The sequence below is a fragment of the Hyaena hyaena genome, unplaced genomic scaffold, assembly GCF_003009895.1.
Source record: "Hyaena hyaena isolate Hyena2069 unplaced genomic scaffold, ASM300989v1 scaffold_375, whole genome shotgun sequence".
NCBI classification, from domain to species: domain Eukaryota; kingdom Metazoa; phylum Chordata; class Mammalia; order Carnivora; family Hyaenidae; genus Hyaena; species Hyaena hyaena.
In genome coordinates, this window is record NW_024081006.1 from 1,290,524 (window position 1) to 1,316,216 (window position 25,693).

The window sequence follows — 25,693 nt, forward strand, 5'->3', positions numbered from 1 at the left end:
AACACTAACCTTTCTCAAACTCTTCCAGACACTAGAAAGGGAGAGAGCATTTATCTATTAGGTCAGCATTACCATGATATCAAGCGAGATAAGGATATTATAAGAAAACTATACGCCAATATCCTTTATGAATATCAATATAAAAATCCTCAACAAAATACTACCAAATCAAATCCAGCAGCATTTTAAGAATATTATATATCATAACCAAGTGGAATTTATTCCAGGAAAGCAAACGTGGTTCAGTGTAGAAATGTAATACACAACATTAATAAAATGAAGGGGGAAATGACATGATCATCTCAACTGATGCAGAGAAAGCATCTGACAAAATCTAACATCTATTCCAGATAAAAACACTCAATGAACCACGAATGGAAGGAAGCTTCAATATAAAAAAAAAAGGGCTTTTATGAAAAACTCATGGCTAACATTAGTTAATGACGAAAGACTAAAAGCTCTCCCCAAAATCACAAAGGCACCACTTATATTCAGCACCGCACTAAAAGTTCTAGCCAGAGTAATTAGGCAAGAAAAAGAAAAGGCATCCAAATTGAAAATGAAGAAGTACAATTACTGCTATTAAATGTTGACATGATCTTCTATAAAGAAAATGAACTCAAGAATACACACATACACACTCACACACACACACGCTAATAAATGAATTCAACAAAGTTACAGGATACAAAGTCAATGTATAAAAATCAGTGTATTTCTTTAACTAGCATAATTGCAACCCAGATAAATTCAGTGAGTATATCAAGGGTCATAATAAAACTATCTTTTTGACAAGCAGCCTCTAAATACATATTTAAAGAAAAAAAACTTTTGGTTTAATAGTCTTAACGCTATCAAACCCAGAGTTTAAGATACTCTATTTAAAGAATACTTTGGGAGATAAGAATATCCTCTTACTCTCTCTCACATTTGCATTATATACACTTAATTTAATAACACAGTAATTGTGTTTTGTTCTAAAACAGGAGTCAACACGTATCACGCTTAAGATTCTCTCTCTCCCTCTGCTTCTCTCCCCAACTTACACTCTCACATTCTGTCTCTAAAATTAAAAAAAAAATTAAAACATAAGTCAACAAACTACACCCCATGGCCTGAATGGACCTCCTGTTTTGATAAGTAACATTTATTGAAACACATCCACAGACATTTGTTTATAAACAAACTGCCTATGACTACTTTCAGGCTAAACTGCCAGGGCCTACAAACCTACACTAATGACTATGTGGCCCCCTTAAAAAGGAAATGCCAACCTCAGTTCTAAGAAATAATTTAGTACAGAAATTCACCTAGCATTAACATATGACTGTGAAACTAAGACTTCTAAGATTTCTTTTTTACCCTGTTCATTTTAAATAATCAACCTGTCAAAATCCAAGAAAACTTCCAAAAGTATGGCTGAATTAATGTTCCAATAATTGTGAAGTCATTTCCAATCTAGAATCAAGAACTGAATTATGTAAAGAAGAGCTCCACTCACAAATGAAAAGAAAATGCTTTAAAAAAAAAAAACTGTTAAAGGATTAAATTTGTAGTAGGTAATGCTGATGATTAAGACTATCTACACAAAGGATCAGACTATAAGTGGTTTCAGCCTCTTTCAGGAGGAGAACAGAACTATTACAAACTAAAAAGGTTTGAGTTAATTGACAGTTATAAACAGGGGGGTAGCACACTTTTTTTTTTTTAATAATTTGCTATTTCAAGAATCCCTAATCCTGACTTTTCTGTATATTTCAAATAGGCTAACCATGTGTTCTATGTTAAACTGGCATGATGAATGAAGGTAAAAGGTATGGAAACACTTGAAGAAGTAAAAAGCAATGAAAGACGAACCCTAGATTTTTTGTTAATTAATTAACGTTATTTTTAGAGCCGTTTACTTTAAAAAAACAACAGAAAGTACAGAGTTTTCATACAGCCCTCAACTCACATATATATTCACATCTTGCATTGCAGTAGTACATTTGTTACACTGATGTAACAATAGTAATACGTTATTATTAACCAAAGTCCATAATTTACATTACGGTTTACCCTTTATGTTGTATAACTATGGGTTTTGACAAATGTGTAATGACTTGTACCTACCATTACATTATCATACAAAATAGTGTCACTGTCATAAAGATCCACTGTGCTCCACTTACACATCCATCCCTCCCTCTATACCACATCCCACCCCTAATGACAACCACTGGTCTTTTTACTGTCTCCAGAGTTTGGCTTTTCCAGAACATTATCTTATTGGAATTATGTATGCAGGCTTTGCAGACTGGCATCTTTCACTTAGCAATACGCATCTATGGTTCACCTGGTCTTCTTGTGGCTTACCAGGTCATTTATTTTTATCACTGAATAATGATTCCACCACATACGTATACCACAAATTTATCCATTCAACTACTAAAAGCCATCTGGGTACCTCCCAAGTTTTAGCAATTATGAATAAAAGTGCTATGAACACTGTGCAGATTTATATGTTTTCAACTTACATGGGCAAAGACTAAGGAGTGCAACTGCTGGATGATACAGTAAGAGTGTGTTTAGATTCATTAAAGAAAAAAAAAAGGCTCCAAACTGTCTTTCAAAGTGGCTGTACCATGTTACATTCCCACCAGCAGTGAAGGAAGAGTTCCTGTTGCTCTACATCTTCACTATGATTTGATGATATCAGTGTACTGGATCTTAGTCTTTCTAAAAGTGTGTACTAGTATCTCATTTTAATTTACAATTCCCTGATGACCTATGATATTTAGCGTCGTTCCCTATGTGTTTTTTCCATGCGTATATCTTCTTTGGTGGGGTTTCTGATGAGATATTTTGTCAGTTTTTTAACTGGATTGTTTGTTTCCTTATTGTTGAGCTATAAATGTTCATAGTCTATTTTATATATTTTTGATGTTTATTTTGAGAGAGAGAAGAGAGTATGCATGTGCACAAGAGCTTGGGAGGGGCAGAGAGAATCCCAAGTAGGCTCTGCACTGTCAGCCTGGAGCCTAAGTGGGGCTCAAATTCACAGACCATGAGATCACGATCTAAGAGAAAATCAAGAGCTGAACACAACCAATTCAGCCACCCAGGCACCCCTCTTTGTATATTTTAGATACTGTTCCTTTATCAGCTATGTTTTACAAAGATTTTTCTCTCAGTCTGTGGCTTTTCTTTCCTTCTCTTAACAGTGCCTTTCAAAAAAAAAAAAAATGGCCTTAATTTTAATGAAGTCCAACTTATCAATTTTTTCTTCATGGATCACACTTTTGGTTTTAAAACTAAAATGTCATTGCAAAACCAAAGATCACCAAGATTTTTTCCTATATCATCTTCTAAGAATTTTATAGTTTTATAGTTTACATTTGTACATTTGGGTTTTTAATTTAATTTTTGTGAAAGGTGTAAAATCTATGTTTACATTTTGTTTTGTTTGGAGGGGGTTCTTTTTTTTGCCAGTGGATATCCCCCTTTCCAGTACTACTTGTTGAAAACACTATCTAGTCAGGATCACTTAACCCTATTTGTATGGGTTTATTTCTGGGCTCACTACTCTGAAGTCAGGTAGCGTCTAACTTTGTTCTCTTTGCATGTTGTGTCAGCTATTCTGCATGGATCTTAGATTATAGTAGATGAATCCTGTCTAGTTACATGGGAAGGTGACTGAACAAATGCATAGAACCAGGCTGTGAAGGTCTTTGAGATTTCTGTAAAACTTTACTTAATCTAAGAAAACTCAGGCTGCTCAGTAAAGCAATTAATGTCTTACACTCAGTCTTCTTTGATAAAACAAATCAAATGTCTCTTTTAAAAATCTATTCCATTTTAAAGATCAAGCATTTAAATAATCAATTCCAGTTACTTTTCTAATATTATAGTACAGGCCAAGGAATCAAAAGACAAATTATTGTAACATTCAAGACAAGAATTTAGGGATCAGGTATAATGAGAATCAAATCAGGGCCAAATGAGAACTGCTTATTCTATATACATACCAACCAAGCAACAGTTGACCCAGGCTAAACTCAAGATACTCTTTAGAGAATTACCTAAATTGATTTTCCACCATTGCTACATTGTTCTATTAGTAAACTATACTATTCTGACGCATCTAAGAACAGCCTGATAAGCTGAAGTCAGAATTGGGGACAAATAATGAAAACCAATGGGAGCTTGTTGTATAAACATTTATAAGTACTGAAAAACTAAATATACTCTACTCCTAGGAACCCCGTAGAAATGAGAATTATGTAATTTTTCAAAGTCTATGGATTCTCCAAGCTTCTTGCATTTTACATTTAAATATTTAATACCTAATTATTCTTATGCCTGCTTCTTTCTTTACTTGAAATTTTACAAAATGTTGTCATTAACCAAAGGAGAAAAAGGAAAGAAGATGAAAGCAACAGAAACTTAAATCAATCAAACTAGGCAAAAAGACTGTCAAAACTAATTTTTAAGATTAGAATATTGAATTATCTGGATTGCATTTATATCCCTTCACATAAAATCACCACTTGATTACAGGATAGCAAATCTTGCTGTCATGTTTACAGAGAACAGAAGACCTTATTACTTATGACTTGGTTGACAATTCATCTGCTTCCCTTTACTCTGCATATATAGAAACAGAAATATAACCATTTATTCAATCCTGGATCTTGTGATCTCAACAGAGTAGGCTCAGTAGAAGAAGAGCTTTTTATTATATTGGCTACTAAAGTGAATTCTTAGTAAGAAATATTTGTATGGAAATGTCTTTTTAATTTTAAAAAAAAAATTTATTTATTTTTGAGAAACAGAGACAGAGTGTGAATGGGGGAGGGGGAGAGACAGAGGGAGGCACAGAAACCAAAGCAGGCTCCAGACCCTGAGCTGTCAGCACAGAGCCTGATGCAGGGCTCAAACCCACGAACCGCGAGATCATGACCTGAGCCAAAGTTGGACACTTAATCTACTGAGCTACCCAGGTGCCCCTAAAATGTTTTTAATAGCAGATTTGAGAATCGCAACTTTTTTGCTTCCTACCTTTTTTATATTCCACATCATTCTATCCCCCTCCATTATTATAGTAATTAGAAATGACCTATTTTATGATACTCAAAAATTTTATAAGCAAAAACCAGATAAAACTAACACTTAAAATTTTCCAGAATTTGTGTCCCCTTCCTAACATTAAAAGTTTCCAAAACTATTTAAACAATGATAAATAGGACATGTATTGGTAAGAGCGAACAAAGATAAATTTTTTATTTACATTCTTATAAGCTTTGCTTTCTCGTTTTGTACTTTCCCTTTCTATCACTTTATACCTATCTAGCAGCTCTTCCACAAAATCACTCAGTCCATTAAAAGTTTCTTTCTTTCGGTTACAAGAAACCAAGAATACATTATTACATTTTTCTATGTGAAGTATGCTATTAAATAATAGCTTGTACACTAATTAAAGCAAATCTAATTGTGAGAACACATTGACATTGTTAAAGTAAATTACTCAATTTGTTAATAGTTTCATTTCAAGTGACCTTAATTGTATTAATTGTGATACTAGCAAATTAAATTGAAGAGCATTAAATACATTGTTCTAATATGTCCTAGAGGAGCAAATTTTCCATTATATCAGCAAAGTGAAAATAATGATTATATGCCCCCACCCCCAAGGTCGGTGTCTCTCTCTCACTCGCTCGCTCTCTCTCTCTCATACACACACACACAATAGGTCATATAAAAAAGGTCACATTAGACTGCATTTAATATTACTATTTTAATACCCATAGCATGCCCTAAAAGAGACTATATAGAAATAACTGAGCTTTAGATAAATGGCTAATTTTAAGGCATTCTTTTACATCAGATTAAGTAGAAATTACTTCACCATTATACAGTTAAAATGTTGAGAATGAGGAAACCAATAAAGATTGGTACAGAGAACTACAACATGAAAATATATTTTAAAAATCATACAATCTGTGTAAATCAGTCATTACTTACTAAATGCCTAGTATTGAGTCATAAGGATATATATTTTAAAAATAGTTATGGCTGGGGCACCTGGGTGGTTCAGTTAAGCATCCAACTTCAGCTCAGGTCATGATCTCACAGTCCGTGAGTTTGAGCCCCACATCAGGCTCTGTGCTGACAGCTCAGAGCCTGGAGCCTGCTTCAGGTTCTGCGTCTCCCGCTCTCACTGTCCCTCCCTTGCTCACAGTCTGTCTCTCTCCCTCTCTCTCAAAAATAAATAAACATTAAAAAATTTTTAAAGAACATTGGGGTACATGTGTTCCTATGCCTCAGCATTTCTGTATCCCTTGGGTAAATTCCTAGCAGCGCTATTGCTGGGTCATAGGGGAGTTCTATTGTTAGTTTCCTGAGGAACCTCCACACTGTTTTCCAGAGGGGCTGTACCAGTTTACATTCCCACCAACAGTGTAGGAGGGTGCCTGTTTCTCCACATCCTCGCCAGCATCTAGAGTTCTCTGGCATGGAGGAGGGCACTTTGGGGATGAGCACTGAGTGTTATGTGGAAACTAATTTGACAATAAACTATTTGTAAAAAAAAAAAAATAAAATAAAAAAAAATAAAATAAAGGCAAAAAAAATAAATAAATTAAATAAAATAAAAATTGGTACAAAAAAATTTTTAAAGAATAGCTATAGCCCTCATTTCTTAATAATAAATTTAATTGTTCAACAGAGATAACAATACAGACTGTTAAATAACTCCCAGTCTTTAGGATAAAATCTATGCTCCTCAGCTTGGTTTACAAAGGGTCTATGAGACCCATCCTGTGCCACTCCCATGCCACCCATGCGGCCCCAGCCACAGTGATCTTTTTCAGTTCCTTAAATATGACAGGCCTGTTCCTATCCTGGGATAGGGACTTCCTTTGTATGAACTCTTCCCTTTTCCAGGACTGCTATTTGTCACTCTCAATCTCTCTCTCTCTCTCTCACCAATTTTGCAAGCCTGGCTCCTTCTTATCTGACATTTACACCTACCTGATTTAACATGTGACAATCTGAAGTAGCCACTCAGTCATTCCTCATAAGATTATCCTATTTAATGGTTTGCCTAGTATTAATCACTTTATTATATATATTTTTTTATTTCTGTATTTTTTTTTTTAACTATTCTTCTTATGGTAAACTGTAAATTCTACTGAGAAATGTACTTGGTCTACTTGTTTAACAGTTTATCCCCAATACTAGATGATCAATAACTATTAATGAATGAATGAAAAGTCCTATGGCCTATAGCCCTTACTGCAGGTGATAAAATCTCTTTGCCACTATAAATCTCTATTCATTTATTGAATATCACAAAAAGTCAACATGTCATGTCAATGTGTCTGACTGAAAACCTATTAAGTTCAGGGGCTCCTGGCTGCCTCAGTCAGCAGAGCATGTGACTCCTGATCGCAGGGTCATGAGTTCAAGCCCTAAATTGGGCACAGACTTTACTTTAAAAAAAAAAAAAAAAAAACGGAAGAAAATAAAATTGTCACTCAATGACAGTGCTAGAAAGTTGATTGTATTTAAGTCTCGCCACATTTGGAAGATGAAAGAAGGAGAAAACAGAAAGCAGAATTATTATTCAAGCACACATATTCCCATAATATAAATGTATTTGGCTCACACATTGCCTTATAGGTGACCTGAGTAAAAGTTAATTCTCACTGTTTATCTGTTGATAAATCAAGGCTAAAGGGTGTTTTTTCTGACTAAAACTAAGCGTGTTTGTACACTCTGAAAAGACAATCACTATAATGTATAGGAATACAATTACTAAATGATAGAAAATCATTTCCAAAGACTCAATTATTATTTTTTATTTTTTTCTACATTTATTTATTTTTGAGAGACAGAGTTAAGACAGAGTGTGAGTGGGAGGGGGAGAGAGAGAAGGAGACACAGAATCTGAAACAGGCTCCAGGCTCTGAGCAAGCATTCAGCACGGAGTCTGATGTGGGGCTGGAACCCACTAACCATGAGATCATGACCTAAGCCAAAGTCAGATGCCCAACTGACTGAGCCATTCAGGCGCCCCTCAAGTAAATTATATTTTTAATACTGAAGGTGTAACAAAAAAGAAAATGACCATTTAAAGTAAATACCTTGAATACAGGAGTGCCAATTCATAGGGTCACATGTACCCTGATGTTTACAGCAGCACTGTCAACAATAGCCAAATCATGGAGAGAGCCCAAATCTCCATCAACTGATTAATGGATAAAGAAGATGTGGTAGATATATGCAATGGAATACTATCTGGCAAGGAAAAAGAATGAAATCTTGCCATTTGCAACAACATGGAAGGAACTGGAGAGTATTATGCTAAGTGAAATAAATCTGTCAGAGAACGACAGACATCTTATGGTTTCACTTATAGGTGGAATTTGAGAAACTTAACAGAAGACCATGGAAGAAGGGAAGGAAAAAAATAGTTACAAACAGAGGAAGACAAACCATAAGAAACACTTAAATACAGAGAACTGAGAGTTGATGGGCATGGGGGGGAGGACAGGGAAAATGGGTGATGGGCACTGAGGAGGCCACTTGTTGGGATGAGCACTGGGTACTGTATGTAAGTGATGAATCATGGGAATCTACTCCTAAAGCCAAGAGTACACTGTACACACTCTATCTTATTGACCATAAATTATATTTTAAAAACAATAAAGTAAATAACTTGAGATATTACAACTTTATGATTTACTAGCTTCTTAATTTCTTCTATTTTAAACACTCATATTTTCCTAAATTGTGAAAACAAAACAGCTTGAAGCTAACGTAATGTTTCTGATCTTGTGCTTTCCTATATTCCACATATGGGACTCCTTCTCAGGGAAATTCAAGGAGCAGTAAATGGTCAAACTCCAGAGTAAAGTACAAGTATCACATGAAAATGATTTTCTATTTCAGAACACCTATTAATAAGCAAGCCCTGCTTACAGCAAAAATACAGTGATGGCAAACTAACTTATTTTTAATACTTGCAAAATACAAGTTAAGAATAAAAAAATATTTGAGATCAGATTAAATAGGGTAAAGGTGTGTTTGCAAAGCTTGTGGTGAAGAGATCTTTTCTGGATAATGGTAGAGAACAACCACAGAAAAACCTACATTTACAAATATGAAGGAAAGTCAGAGTAACAACCAAGTAGATATCCCTTTGTACTGCAAATTACATTATTTCTAAACTGTTAAAATATGCTTAACTAGATACCAACATTTACCAGTACAATACAGATTAAAACTCTGTGCAGTAAACTGACTATTCTCCATCCTCACTATTTAAAAAGATCACTGGATCTTTAATAATTATAAACACTGAATGTTTTAAGTGAAACACACAATGTGCTTTACTTAAGTCTACAAAAAAAAACTTATAAATACCCAAGTATAATGGTATCAAAATGCTTTTTTTTAACTACTATTAGGTGAAAAAAGAATTTTACTAAAATATAACAACTCTTTTGAAAAACACACCTGGCTGTTGTATTACATAGCCAACTCTCACAGCAAAGTAAGGAGATGATCTTAAGATTTGAACTTGGGAATAATAGGTCCTTTGGTTTTCTGCTAGAGGAAGAGCAGGAGAAATACAGACAGGGACTGAGGAGGTTCTGGATTATTCCCCTAGAGTAAGATTTAAATTGTTTCTTGCAATCTCATCTTCCCTGGGTATTCCATTCTTCCCTCTAATTGAATAAGATCAAAGTAAGAAAGCCTGTAATCTTTAAAAAAAAGAGTGGGTTAGATAGATACAGTTTTTAAAATTGGTTAATACTATGAAAGGAGTTAGAAACAGATGAGGGACCTGGAGAATTATACTTGTAAGGCACTAATTATTCATTTCACTCCTATGCCATGGGGGAGGGGGATCGGTTTTAATACGTAAATGAATAAAAAGAAGCTGTTGCATGAGATGCCAGGTGTTAACTCTGAAATACTTTTCTAAGCCCTGTGAGTTTAGAGCTGGGTATATGTCATTATTTAAACAGCCAAAATTCTGGCTCTACTGTCTTTTCTGGCCCCACTAATTAGTAAAAGCAACCACTACATTCTTTGATAAGAAATCCAATATAGGTCATAGCATCTAACTGGGTTTTTTTCATTTTCTTTTTTAAGGTTTTAAGATAATACTGTCACTCCAAATAACCTACATCGGCTCTAGTTATTCCTAGACCCAGCCAACCCAAAACACCAGCCACAATCTCCCATCTATGGACATCCAATGGTGTACAGGCTGACTAGGCATGGTAGGAGAAATAGTCCTTTGCAGACTAACTTTTGCCCAAGGGGGTAGTGATAAGAGCTTTTGCAGGACCATAAATTCCGGTCTGTCACCAGGGCCAGGAGCGAGGTCTCCTTTGCTCCTAGGACCCTGGGAATAGCATTCAAGTATAGCCACAAGGTGACTCAATGACTCTTCACACACCCCAATTCTAAAAGAGCCTATCTCTTCAGGTAAATAAAGCGAACTGCCATGCCAAAAGAAAATATGAAATAAAACTAAAAACTGGATGCAATTAATAAGGAATGGACAACTCAATGAAAAAAAGGATCAGAATGGAGTTCAGAAGTCGTGTCTTTTATTTCAAAGATCTGTATTTTACAAGCAGTGAGTGTCATTGTTAACATTAAAGTTCCTAACTTGCTAAATTTCAATTCACCATGAGAGCATGAATACATAACATTCACATATAACCACCCAAATCTAATATTAAAAAGGAAATTGGCCCTTCCTCACTATTCAAATATTTTGCCATTGATATTTAACCACCAACTTTTTATGTTAATTCTGAATCACATTTTTAGTTCACTTACATCCACTCAAATGAGTTAACAGTATCCTGAAAATGGCTTAACCACTAATTACAGATCATCAATACTCTTCCAATCACCAAATTATTTATTTTCTATTTTTATACTCTTTAACCTATGGAATCCTTGAAGCACTGACCTCTTTGGACCTTCTGGAAGCTCTCATGTATCTGTAGTTTCTATAATTTTGGCACTCCTCTAACTTTCCCCTAATTTAACTATTCCTCCAATATTTTTTAATATCATTCCCTTTATCCAACTTCTAATCATGGAGAATTTCTACATAGCAATCCTCAGCTCTTTTCCTTTCTCTTTCTTTGGATTAATATCTGTCTCACACACTTTGAGCTGATTATCTCTGAAGGATGACTCTCAGCTCTTTAATTCACATCCTTTCAAAGTGAAATTTCACTTTCAACTTTCATTTGGACAGCATGATGTAGAGGAGCCGGGTATGACATGTTCCTTGCTCTCTAATATCACTTCTACCTACTGTCACAGCATTTAACAAAATCTGTTTTTAAGGAGACATTTTTAAAATATTTTTTAAATGTTTACTTTTGAGAGAGCGAGTGGGAGCACGTGCATGTGCATGAGCTGAGCAGGGGTGAATAGAGAGAGAATCACAAGCAGGCTCTGTGCTGTCAAGCAGGGCCCGGACATGGGGCTAGAACCCACGAACCACGAGATCATGACCTGAGCCGAAGTCGGACGCTTAACCGACTGAGCCACCCAAGCGCCTCAAGGAGACATATTTTAAACCATCATTTTATTTATCGTAGTTGTTACTGAAGAACTTCCAAGTCACCCTATTTATCAATCTTTACCACCAACAAAGCTCCCATTTTTCTTGATGGCTTTAGAGCCTTACAGTTTTCATCTAGCTAACCTGCCTTTTACCTTGAAACTACAAAGATTTTTAAAAAACACTGCTTCATTTTTTAAATTATTTTTCATCATTATAAGTGTACTCTTCAATCCCTATCACCTATGTCACCCTCTCTCCACCCACTTCTCCTGTGGTGACCATCAGTTTCTTTTCTATAGTTAAGAGTCTATTTCTTGGTTTGTCTCTCTTTTTTTTTTTCCCTTTTGCTCATTTGTTTTATTTCTTAAATTCCACGTATGGGTGAGATCATATGCGGTCTTTCTCTGACTTATTTCACTTGGCATTACACTCTCTATTCAAGTTGTTACAAATGGCAAGATTTCATTCTTTTTTATGGCTGAATAATATTCGGTTTCTGTGTTTGTGTGTGTCTTCTTTACCCATTTATCTACCGATGGACACTTGGGCTCCATGAAGAATTTTTGATTAAAAAGATACTTCTTGCAAAACTATGCAAAAGTAAAAACATCAGTGGGGCACCTGGGTGGCTAAGTTGGTGAAACATCCAGCTTCAGCTCAGATCATGATCTCACAGTTCGTGATTTCTGTGCTGACAGCTTAGAGCCTGGAGCCCTGCCTCCTTCTCTCTCTGTACCCCCCCATAAATAAATTAAAAAAAAAAAAGATCAGTGTTTGCCAGGGATCGGGGGAAGAATGAATAGACTGAGCACAGAGGATTTTTTGAAAATATTCTGTACGATCCTACCATGATGGATGCTTGCTTTATACATTTGTCTGAGAGCACGGGGTATATGGGAAATACTCCTTCCTCTTAATTTTGCTGTGTACCTATAACTGTTCTAAAAAAAAAAAATTAAGCCTTTAAGATTAAATTTAAAAAGAATTCAAACCAAAACCTATCTAAATTAATGTAGGTCCAGACTGTTATACAGAATTCGTGAAGGTATGAAGCTAGTTTATCGGCTACCACTTAACAATGTTCCATCGAATTCATGTATATAACAAACACTCATATACTATTCCCATATCCCCTTCATAACTCCCATCACCTCATTACTCTATACTTCATTTCCCTGGACTCCTCCATCCCTTCCAAAACTCTACTCTGCCCTCTTAGAATCCCCTTCTGTGATAGCAAACTTTCTTAAATTCTCAAACCATCAATAAATTCTTCCACCATCCACCTCCTTGCTTATGTGTGCCTCTTCTACCTTCTGACCCATGACAAAACCCCTGCCTGCTTTTCTCTGTAACCAAATCCTAGGTGTTGAATTATGTTGGACATAATCATGCAAATTTATAAGCTTGTATGCCTATAAATTATGATGTCTTATCTCAATTTGGCCCCAAGGTTATATATTCTTTATCATATCATCCTAACCTTTGTCACTCTTCACAAATCTTCAAATGCTTCATCTTATCACTCACTTTCAGCAAATCACTTCACCATAACTTATCAAAGAGATTAAAACATCAGTGATATTTCAGTGAACTCTCTGTTACTGAACTAATGAGCCTACTGTATCTAAATATCTTCTTTTCTCCTTCCCTTCTATTAATACCATGAAAATAATGACCCTCTTGCTGTCTACAAATCCCTCCATCTTGGCTCTAGACTGCAAATTTCCAAGACTCTTAGACATTTCTTTCACTGATTTAAAATTTTTCCAGTACTACCATAACCTTTCCCTCTATTACTCATGCCAGTTTAGTACAGAGCACATGATTAACTTACTTGTAAAAAAGAGTACTTAAGACTGTGAATTCTTGAGATTACAAAAGCACCACACTTGTCATTGTTACAATGACTCTATCCTGTGCACATTTCCATTTGCTTACACCTTTAGCTAACCTTGGGCAGTTTTGTTTATTTTCTGCTTAACATCTTGGCTTCTTTGACTCCACATTCTCCTAGCTTTCCTACTACTTCTCCAGTCGCTCTCTCTTAGTCTCCTTTATGGTACCTTCCTCTGCTACAAGGTCTTTCAACTGGCTTTCCTTAAGACTGTGTCCAGGTCCTCTCTCACACCAAACGCTATCACTGGATGATCACAATCATTTACACTGTTTTTTTGCTACCACACTTAAGCTGACAAAGTTTTATCTCCAGCCCAAACCTGTACATTACGTTCTAGACCCACACGTCAAAATCTTCAGGATGACTTCATCTAAACGTCATAAGGCACTTCTAACTCACATCTGAAACCAAACTTACATCTTCTCTGCCACCCCCATTCTACCCGCACCACGTAAAGTCCCCCCTTCTACAGCTTCCTGACTCAATACGGGCATCACCACAGAACTAACAGGTCAACTCAGAAAAGTGAATGTCACTTCAAACTTCTCACCCTTATCACTTCCTTATTGTTCCTTATATGTTGATTCTACCTACTAAATGTCTCTCAAACGTTTCCACTTCTCCCCATTTCCGTTTCAATACTTTCCCAGTAGAGGCCACTATGATTTCTTACCTAGGATACTGCAATGGCTTCTTCACTGTAGCCATAATAATCTTTCTAAAATGTAATTCTGGCAGTAAGATTCCTTCACTAGACTACTTACTGTTCTTGGGATCAAGTACTTCCTGGCCCTGGTCATCAGTCTCATTTGTGGCCCTTCCTCCTTTGAATGCTAGCCTCCAACCACACTGAAGGGGGCAAGGGGAAAGCATGAAGCACATACTCCTTACACACTGGCTAACAGCTATGCATCCTTAGGTTGTGTCCTTTTTTTGGTGGGGCTAGAGGGGAGGGAGAGATAGGGCACAAGTGAGCACAGGGCAGAGAGAGAAACGGAGCTCACCCAAAGTAGGGCTCGTGCTCACCAGAAGCAGGGCCAGGGCTTACCCAATGGAGGGCTCATGCTCACCTGATGCAGGGCTTTAACTGACCAACCGTGAGATCATGACCTGAGCAGAAAGTGAATGTTTAACCCCAGGGAGCCATCTAAGCAGCCCCCAGGTTGTGTGTTAGATACCACACCTTCCTTGACACACCACTACCACAAATTTATGTTAAATTACTCAACAACGTATTACCCGAGCATACTATTAGTTACGTTTGGAAAGTACTTATTATTCTCCATTTTAGCTGGCCATTTACTTTTCTCAGTCCATCAATCCTAGCTATTAACCATTACAACTGGCATCCAGAGTTATGTTTATCTTTTCCAATATTTCATTTCCATCATTCGAAACATTGCCAGGTATACAGAAAGCACTCAAATATTTACTGAATGACAACAAACTTTAAGTGTTGCAAACTTAAGAAAAGCCTATACCACTATAGGTTGTTGATTCCACAATGTTTCATATGCAAAATAATCAATATTTGTATAAACTGCATTAGTAAATTTTATAAACCAAAAATTAAGAACAGCATCTTCATAGAATTTTCATTAGGAGCTACATATATGAAGCATGTATACTAAATGTAAGTATACTTTAGTCTATGCTCCCATTTTATGACCACGAATATCTGGAACAAGTAATCATTTATTTCTTAGTTTTCCCTTGCTAAATAGTGTTTCCTGTGGGTTAATAAGGATATCATAGCTTGACCTTTACTTGCCAGAAAATTCTCTCCATTCGTTCCTTATGGAAATTTGGATTTGGGTCATAATGAAACAAAACATGAAAGCAGTGAATTTTAAGAGGGATTTCAAAGAAGGAAACGTCAATGAGACCAAAGGAAGAGGGGAGATTATACTGACTTTTGAATCCCTAAAGGAAAAAAAATTAAAGTACTAAAATAATCAGGAGATAAAACAGATTTCATATATTACAACTTAGAACAGAAAGGAGAAAGGTAGATGGAAAAAAGATACATGGAGCAATTATTGAAGGAATTTAAGTAAGTGAAGGAATTTAGACTAGTAAAACACAATTCATTCATCTGTTAGTTAATTCAGTAGTGTCCACGGGCCAACAGGTATACAATAGTTCCTGCCCTCATACATTTAGACAAGGAGACAAATGATAAACAATGAAATAAATGTAGGATTACATTTAGGGATGAGTGCTGTGAAGGAATCAAGAATAATGCCAGACAATAGCATGTGGGAAGGCCCAGAGTTTAGAACTGGCTTAGCACATCTGATCATGGCCAGACAGGCTAGACAGCCATGGACATCATGGTCAAGGGTTTGGATTTTATTATTAGTGCAATGGAAAACCACTGAAAAGCTGTAGGCCAGGAAAGGAAGATTTTTCCCCCCTCCCTAAAATGACTCTGGCTAATTATAATTAGAGCAAAGACAGGGTTTAAAGTGAGTAAGACAACTTAGACAGCATCCTATACTTCTGTCAGTTATCTTCCCAAAATAAATTCATCTTTTACTCAATCTAAATCCACTTCTACTATATAGAAAACAATATTAAAGATTATAATAGGGCTGCATCATTTCATTATATCAACTTCAGTGGACTATTTTAATTAATACCAATATATTCAGCAATAAAGCCAGACACTCTCTTCTAGTTCTAAAATTCTATGATACTGTAACAGAAAGAAAAGAAGATGGGGACAAAAACAAAATTACAAGAGTCAAAAATGGAGTAGGCAGGATATTCTGAATGTCTTGGATTTCTTTTTAGGTAGGTTACTAAATATTTTATCCGTGAAAATAGAAAGAAAGCTTTGAAACAGATATTATATAAAAAGCATTACATTAAGTAATTATCTGAATACTATAAAAGCTGTAAGTAAGAAGGCACATAAAATTGGAGCTAAAAACTCTGGCAATATGTAACAAAGTGCTATTCTCAAAAAAGACTTAATAGGGGAAAATGTTCTTTTCCTACAATGAATAATCATGAATAGTTGAACAAACATTTTGGGTCTTTTTAATAGTTTCAACTGGATTACAGGGAACTTGTCAATTACCAATTAATACCTTTGATCAAAGATCTTGAAATTTATGTATATGACCAAATAGGGCACAGAGAAAAATGTCTTCATTTCTATGCTATTCCCTATTTGAAAAAGAAATTCCAGCAGTTAAAAGTTTAATTCCAATGGAAAATTCTACATGTATATATCCAAACAGTTCTTTTTTCTGATCTCACCCACCTTCCTCCTCATGAAAATAAATCAATGAGAAACCATTTTCTCTTTATTATTCCAATTATGTGGCTATTATTACATATCCTTTCCAGAATACTGTAGATCATTTAACTCAGTACTATACTGTTTCTTTATAAATGTTAAAATTTCAGTTTTGAGAAATTAAAGACTTGTTTACTTATGGACTCTCTAACAGGAATTAAAAACAAGACCAAAACACCATGCCTTGCACACAGGAAAACCACTGATTAAGTCCAGGGCTTGACTACTTACAAAATGAGTCCTCCATTTGCCATCAATTCCCTGGTGGGAAAAATGTGTAACAGGCTTCAAATAGGTGGAGAACCCCATGAAATACATACATTAAAATAAACAAACATACTAGAAAGGTGATGATTCTTCAAATAAATATGACAACCCTATTAAAATGCAGCACATGTTTTTCTGCTAAAAGGAAATCTAAGAAGATGAAATAGATGCTTCATATAAAATATTTACATATACAATGCACAAAACCCACCACGGTTAGTAACCTTTATGGCTTTCAAGAACTAGATATTTACATATCATTCTTTCTGCATGTGCCTGTGCGTATGTGTGTTTTGTATATATTTTTAACAGTTGACAGCTGTTTTAGAGCATACAGAGATGCCAAGCTGAATGAGGGTCTTGATTACTTCAAGATTAGCTATCTAAAGTTTCTATTCATTTTAAGTGTTGTTAGTTGGAAGAGTCATTAGTCACTTCCTTGTCTCATAGAACATCAGCATACATTTACATTGTTAATGAACATTTGGGGTAAATGAATTAATGGCACTTTTAAACATCAATTCAGTCCTAATAACTTTGTATGTCATAGAAATGTTAGGCTAGGATATAAACGAAAAGCCTTTTCAGTAAAGGTAACTACTCATTCCTGCAAACAATAAAGGATAAAATTAATTTAAAATGTTTTTTAACCAGTTTAAAAAAAAAATAGAACCTCAGTGTTTAATGAAGTAGGCCAGGAAAAATGTGCTCACACACACTCACAAAAACTATGTTCTAAAGTAAGCACATAAATCAGAAAATCTTGGTGAAATTGTTTTATATACTTATCACAAAAATATATTTACTTTTAAAATACTGACTTGTGAAATAATTTGAAGTGCTTGTGAAATAATTTGACTTATTTAATTGTTAGTGCTTCTTATAGGTATTACATTTTTAAAAATCACTAGGAGATGTAGTATTCTTACCACTGAAATATTTAAGATGCTGAAATGAAAATGCGACGGTAACAATTTTTTCATATGGTCAAAACCTTGAACAACAGTCTTTCTGTGACCTTTCCATAAATGCACATATAAAAATAAAAAGATCACAAAAATAAGTTGTAAGGCAAATTATATCATTTTCATTGAAAACAACAATGGCATCTGTATGACGTAGAAGGCAGTAAAAATGCACAAAACACATAAATGCACTCCATAAAGTCAAGGCTTAATCACTAAATAACCACTTTAAAAATCAATTGTTTTTAAATTCCCAAAACATAACAGCAGACCTTTCTACCAATACAGGAAAAAAAACATATCTGAAGTATACAAAACACATGCAATCACTTTGACTAATTATGATTTTTTAAAATAGATCTCATAATCCTGATATATGTATTTCATGACCAAAAAATTATAAGTAGTTACTTGAGTGAGTCAACCAAAAATAAGGATAAAGCTTTAGGAATTTGCATAAACTACTTCCTTTTAAGATACTATATTATCACTAATATTGAGAAAACAACACAGAATTCTGAAACAGACACATTTGATAAATTTTTATAGGGTAGACCCTGAATACAGTTTACTTTTAACAGTCTATTTTTAACTATTTCAATGCATAGATTTTTTTTAAATAGGACACAAATTTCAATTACTGGGAAAAAAAAAGAATCAGGCAAATCTTTATCTAGGAATGAGGTCAACTGCTTTAAAAGATTAAAAAAAAAAAAATCCCTGCAAAATCAACACCAAAAGCTTAGACTTCTTTAAAAGATGTTTTGACAAAGGCCATTTTGATTTTAATATTCTTATGCTGAAGTACTGTTTAAGTTCATGATTCTTTTTAAAGAATGACAGTGCATTAAACATTTGCCTAAAGCTTCTGTCTATAATTGAAAGTTGATGTTTTGTGGTATTCATTAGTGTCAGAGTGCTCTCGACCTACCCAGGGAAGTGTGCTTCAAGTTGCCCCGCTCAGCTTCATCTAAAGAATTACTTACTTAAGGCAGGCAGAAAAAAATGGAGGCTCTCTGCTACACTTCCCAGTAACCATAGAATGTCTCTGAATACAAAACTCACCTCCAGTCTTGTTTGAGTAGCTTGACAGGGGGTCAAAGCCCACTTCTTGTTCTTCTGGCTGCAGAGGATGTCTAGTTTCAGATAAGGAATGATACATTGTGAGAAATGAACAATGTCGCTGAAAGCGACTACCTGGAAAATAAAAAAACAAAAACAAAAACAAAACAGAAAAATCATGCTTTTTCTTTTTGCTATGACTGGGAATAAATACAACATTGAAATGATTAAATGAGCATTACAGACATTAACAGGTTTTCCACAGGCTTCAGGGACTGTTACAACACATTGGCAGGAAAATGCAAAGAAGTGAAAAGTGCCATACAATTTCCATTTCAATAATTTCTCCCCAAATCTGAACTTCTTTAGTAACTTTTACTTCAATGTTCAATCACACTTATTTTCAATAAACTTCTTAAAGAAAAAGTTGAACTGTAAGTTAAATTACCATACTATTTATACCATCCTTTTGTCCCACTGCCAAAATAATACACATTTACAATAGAAACTCTCAAAACACAGAAAATTTAGCAAACTAAAATCATTCATAATTGTATTAACTAAAAACACCCCTGTTAATATTTCAGTTTTTTACACATATCCTTTCTGACTTTGTTCTGGGCATTTAAAATATACTTATTTTAATGTGATCTACCATGTTAAATATACTGATTATATAAATTATTATGGGTATTTTCTATCCCCATAAAAAAAAAAGACCATATTATAATTTCAAATGGATCCCTAGTATTCCATTAAATAGCTATAACAGTTTATGCAACCAATTCCTTATTAGTAAACAGAATGCTTTCAGTTGTTCAACACTATAAACAGTTTCACAATGATTATTTTTTAGTAATATCCCTGTGTCACATCTATGATTACTGTCTTAAGAGAAGTTCTTATAAGTGTCTTTGCTGGACCAAAACATGTATTTAAAAAAATAATATTCTATGATATATTAGCAAATTATGCTCTAGAAAGATTTGTATACAGAACACTTCATTCCCCTGGACCCTCATTAACAGTGGGAATGGGTAATTCATTTTATGGACGAGTGTGATAGTCAATTTTTATATTGCATTTGCTTGATAACTAGTGAGATTACTGAAGATTCATATGCTTTCTCTGACATTTATTCATTATCTTTTGTGGAGGACTGAGTTTATTATTATCATGGTCTTCATAATTTATAAGCATGCTTTAAATATTAAGAATATTAAACCTTTGTCATGTGATATAGATATTTTTCTCAGAGTGTGTCTGTTTTCAAATAACACAGTGCTTCTGTGACATGAGTAACTTTTTTATTTCATTTCTGTGCACCCAAAATATCTGTACCTCCTTCATGGCTGCTACCTCTGTTATTATTGTGCTTAAAAAGGCAAGGTTATATAAATAACCACCTATTTCTTAAATTGTTTTGAAGGTTTTCCTCCTTGATTCTGATACCTATAGACAATGTCAATTTAAGCAAAGATGTTTTTAATTATTTTTTTCATTTTTAAGCTATACTACTTATACATTTTCTATGTCTATGAGCTACAGATAACCTTCTCAAGTCAAAATCTTCCAAAAATATCAACTGGGCTCTAATTTTCATCCAAAATAATGTTAACACATGAAATTTTAAGTTTCAAGAGAGGGGAGACAGGATAGGAAGATGATGGAAAACAAGCCCAACCAAAATGAGCATTATCATTTTATAGGACATGGGCTCCGCTAATGGAGGAAAGGTTCCAGAAAAGCCCACGAATATACAAATCTTGTTCTTCCCAACACAAAATGCTCCTCTATCCCGCTTAGTTTCTCCCTAAAACTCTCACTTTGTAAAATACTCTAGTACATTTTCTGAGTTTTACCAGAACCCTCCAACTCTCACCACCCACATTCACAGTCAGATGGTAAAAAATCCTCACGCCTTAGACTGTGGCTAAAACAAAAGCAAAGGTATAGGCAAAACCAACACTAGACAAGGCAGAAAACTTTCATTGTCAACAAATAGTAAGAATTTTTTAAGCCATAAATCAAATCCTAAATCCATAAATCTAGACAACTGTCAGCACTTCTTATGTATGCAAATCAATCAACATATATTTAGCACTTAGAAAACAGAAGGAATTCTAGGAAATATAATCTAGTAGAGGACAGGAAAAAGTAAATGATCAGTTACAAATACTATAAAACAGAATCTGATAAATTTTGATCAAATGAATAAACAGATCAAAGTCCTCTACTACGGAGAAGAACCACCAAATTCAAATGCCTGATGATATCAGGCAAAAAGCATTATTAACCAAAGTTAACATCTGAACAATGAATGTAAGTCACAAACCACTCTAAATGCTTCATGTATACTCATTATTTCATGTTCCCAATGCACTTACTGACATCAGTAGGGCCACATCACCATTTTCATTTTACCAAAGACAGAAAGGAGGTACAGAGAGATTAACTAATCTGTCTACAGTTACACAAGTAGTAAGTGTTGAAGCCAGAATCTGAACCTATCTTGTGAAACTCCAGAGCTCACATCCTTTACTCCTGCACTACATTTGGATCTCAGTTAGACAATGAGACAAATAGATGAAATACAAAACAAAACTGTACAAGAGGATGGGATCTGTGAACAACTGAAACACCTTTACTCTACTTCAACTTTTTCAAGACAGGTTAGAAACCCCAGAATTTTATTTGAAATCTCTTTAAAGTGCTGGCAAATAATTAAAACTAAAAAACAAAAACAAAACAAACAAAAATAAATAAGTAAAATCAAAACAAAACAAGAACCCTGTATAGAATAAACATTTCAAAATTATGACCCATGGACAACTATTTTAATGTTAAGGTTCATATTTTCCATACATTTTGTTATACTTTTGAAATTATCAGAGAAAACATTTGAAAATGCATATTCCAAGTTAACAGCCAGATTTCCAGAGAATTTCTTTAATATCCTAGACATGTTTTCATATCATTATCTTAATTTCTCATTTTTTATATTATATTTCGACTGTTACAAACTTCACAAACTTAAAATATACAAATAAGGGAATTTCATGTACTTCAAACTTATGAGAAATAAACAAGTAACTAGCAAACTGATATCAAAGCACATTTCTACAAGGAACATTAAAAAAAATCTTTCTATAGTAGCTAAAATAAAATACTCTAGGGGCACCTGGATGGGATCAGTCAGTTAAGCATCCCACTCTTGATTTCAGCTCAGGTCATGATCTCACAGTCAGCCTCTGCAATGACAGCATGTAGCCTGCTTGGAATTCTTTCTTCCTTCCCTTTGTTCCTTCTCTCTCTCTCTCTCTCTCTCTCTCTCTCTCTCCCTCTTTCCCTCCCCCACCCCACCTCAGCCCCACTCCACATGCATGCTCTCTCTTGCTCTTGCTCTCTCTCAAAATAAATAAACTTTAAGAAAAAATACTCTGGGGCGCCTGGGTGGCTCAGTTGGTTAAGCATCCAACTCCTGATTTTAGCTCAGGTCATGATCTCACCATTCATGAGTTCAAGCCCCACATTAGGCTCCATGCTGACAATGTGGAACCTGCTTGGGATCCTCTCGCTCTGCCTCTTTCTCTGCCCCTCTCCTGTTTATACTTTCTCTTTCAAAATAAATAAACTAAGAAAAATTTTTTTAATACAACATGATGATGTTCATATGTTCATTCAAGATTTTAAAAGATACTTAAGATCTTTTTGGCTCCTTAAAGAAAGTTGAAGTTCTTCCTTCAAGAAGTCATCCACTAATTGTATCTTTATTAGTAATTCTTTAGAAATTGACAACTTAGTTATAATCAAGTTATAGTTATATGGTTATAACCAAAACCCAAAACATAAAATTTACCAAATACACCAGTCTACAGCTAGTGTATATAATCAAGGATCCACTATATTCTAATTTATTCTAATTATATTCTATTTATTATTATTCAGACTGAAACTGAATCACTGAAATTCTTTTTATTAAATAAAACAACCTGACCCAATAGTCATAAGGAGTTATTTTCAAGAACTCTGTTGAAGAGGGCACCTGGGTGGCTTAGTCAGTTAAGCATCCAACTTCAGCTCAGGTCATGATCTCACAGTTCATGAGTTCAAGCCCTGCATTGGGCTCTGTGCTGACAGCTCAGAGCCCGGAGCCTGCTCCGGATTCTGTGTCTCCTTCTCTCTCTTCCCCTCCCACACTCATGCTCTGTCTCTCTCAAATAAACAAACATTGAAAGAAAAAAAATCTGTTGAACAAAAAGCTTACATGGTGTTCTTTTAATTATGGATTTAAATAATAATCTGGTTGAAAAGTAACTTATTAAGCAGGTGCTGCTTTGTTTTTTGTTGTTCTGTTTTAAACACAAGGGCTATTTTAGTTTTCTAGAATAAAAAACACTTAAGTGCACTGGTTACTGCTATTATGATTAGTGCTGCTTTCAAATGTGACGTAATTTTCTCAAAAATTGTCTAATTTGTGTTTTGTGACTGTACCAACTACAAAAATATTTGACTACTACGAAGGAGAATAAAGGTTTTTAAACAAATGTGTCTATATTTATTTTAATCATTATATTGAATAATGTTTTTGCTTATAAATATCTGACCATAGGAAAATATTTGATAGAAATTCAAACAAAGAATTAAGGGAATTTTTTTCCTCTGAAAATTTTAAGATAATCACTATTAAAAGTCAAACTGGCATAAACACTTTGAAGTGTACAATTCATCATTACATCTTATATTTGTGTTACAAACTCAGACTTCTATATTTAATATGCCTTAATCTTCTCTATGTAACAGGCAGAGAGGAAATATATAATGATCATAAATATGTACCTTAGTAAATGACCACTAAAATCCACAATGTTGGATGTCAGTTTTCTTAAATAATGCCAATCTGTCTCTAGAATTTTCTTGAAAAAACCCTAAGAATTTTTAAATCTGAAGACAATCTTATTTTTTTCTAATTCAGAAAGCACAGCAATATAACCTTCCAAGACTTGAGAAAGCAGATATCCCTTCTTTGCTACATGACTATAAATAACAGTTAAATTTCCTGCTTCACATAAACTCAAAATCACAAAACTCAAAATTGGTTGTGCAATATGGTGTTACTACTATCCTGTGGTCACAGCAATTGACACATTAGGCTGAAACTGCTGTCAGCACAGCGCCCAATGTGGGGCTTGAACCCACAAAACCATGAGATCACGACCAGAGCAGAAACCAAGAGTCAGATGCTTAACCGACTGAGCCATCCAGGTGTCCCTCCAAGATGAATCTTAAGGACAGTTATTTTGGCTTTATAATCTTGTTCTTGCAGTATTAAATCTTAGGATAAAAGTGATCCGCCTGAAAGAAAGGAAGTCTTGTGAAAACAGTTAATATTTAATGAAAGAGTAAGAGTCTAGCACTAAAGCTTAAAGGACAATTTTAAAGTATAGTAATAAAATTTCAAAACAAGATTATTTTCCATGTAAGTGAAGCAATACAAGAAGCATCAGGTGAAAACTTCAAATTCTTATCATGGTACAGACAAAACAGGTTAGCTGAATAAATTTCTTTCCTTTTTAAATGCTATTATATAAACAAAGCCTCTAGAAAAATAATTTATTCCCTCTGAATCTGAAGTTCTATGTATTTCAGTGTGTATTCATTCTTTCAAAGCTTCTAATACACAAGCAGAGAATTAGCATTCTGAATTGTGTCTTCAAAAGACATCCATATTCAGAAAAGCTCATAGAAGCATACTTCATTCATTTAAATTCTTGACTGATGGTAAACTTAAAGTCAAACACTGAAATGACAGAGTAATATTACTTTACATAAAGATATCTCCTATAAGAAAAGCATATCAAAGAGCTTAAATGAACTATTTCCAGAACACAATTATAAAAGAGGGAGAGGATAGGGCATGAATAAGTATCTGTCAGAGATAGCATGCATTTACCATGATGGGTATATAACCTAAAACAGGACATCGTGGCTATAAAAGCAACAAACTTTGATAGAAGCTATATTTTCACAATTAAGAGAGAGAGTATTTAAACATTACCTATAGAATCTTCTATTAAAACACCTCTTTTACTCAAAAATGTTGGTAGCTAGAGGTAAATTTGATGGTTGGAATAATGATGTTCTAAAGTCTTTATCATATGGGAGAGAAGAAGGTAGGAAAGGAGGAAGAATAAAAAAAGAGACAGAAGGAAAAAAAAGAAAGAATAAAGTTCCATTTTAAAATTCTGTTAATCTTTATTGCAAGAGGGTTATATTGGACTTTAAATAAGTTAATTAAGTATTAAAATCAATCATCTGAAAAGTCTTAATATTTAATATTGGTTAGACTGTATATCAAAGTAGTTTTATTATTTATTTACTCCAAACCTTTCCAGAATACTTCATCTGACAATAGGGGGTCTGTTTCTCACAAGATAAATGCATTTACAATGGCAAATAAATTATATATAAAAGCATTTGCCTTAATACATGTCATTCAATATTAAATATCACTCATTGGTAAAATCCCGAAAACCTAACTCCCTTTTACCAACTTTACATCTGTACTATTCAAGTGTTCCCAATTAAATAAGCACAGGAATACA

At 34.4% G+C, this 25,693-nt stretch overlaps 1 protein-coding gene across 6 annotated transcripts in view; it reads right to left on the bottom strand.

Annotated features, from left to right (window-relative positions):
* The window catches only part of TBC1D5 (TBC1 domain family member 5), a 540,103-nt gene that overhangs the window by 324,534 nt on the left and 189,876 nt on the right, over positions 1-25,693 (bottom strand). For all 6 annotated transcript variants that reach the window (XM_039250589.1, XM_039250592.1, XM_039250590.1 and 3 more), the window contains exon 4: positions 19,092-19,223. In XM_039250589.1, the coding sequence (XP_039106520.1) occupies positions 19,092-19,188 (97 nt within the window). In that variant the 5' untranslated portion in view covers positions 19,189-19,223. The remainder of the gene's footprint in view (positions 1-19,091; positions 19,224-25,693) is intronic.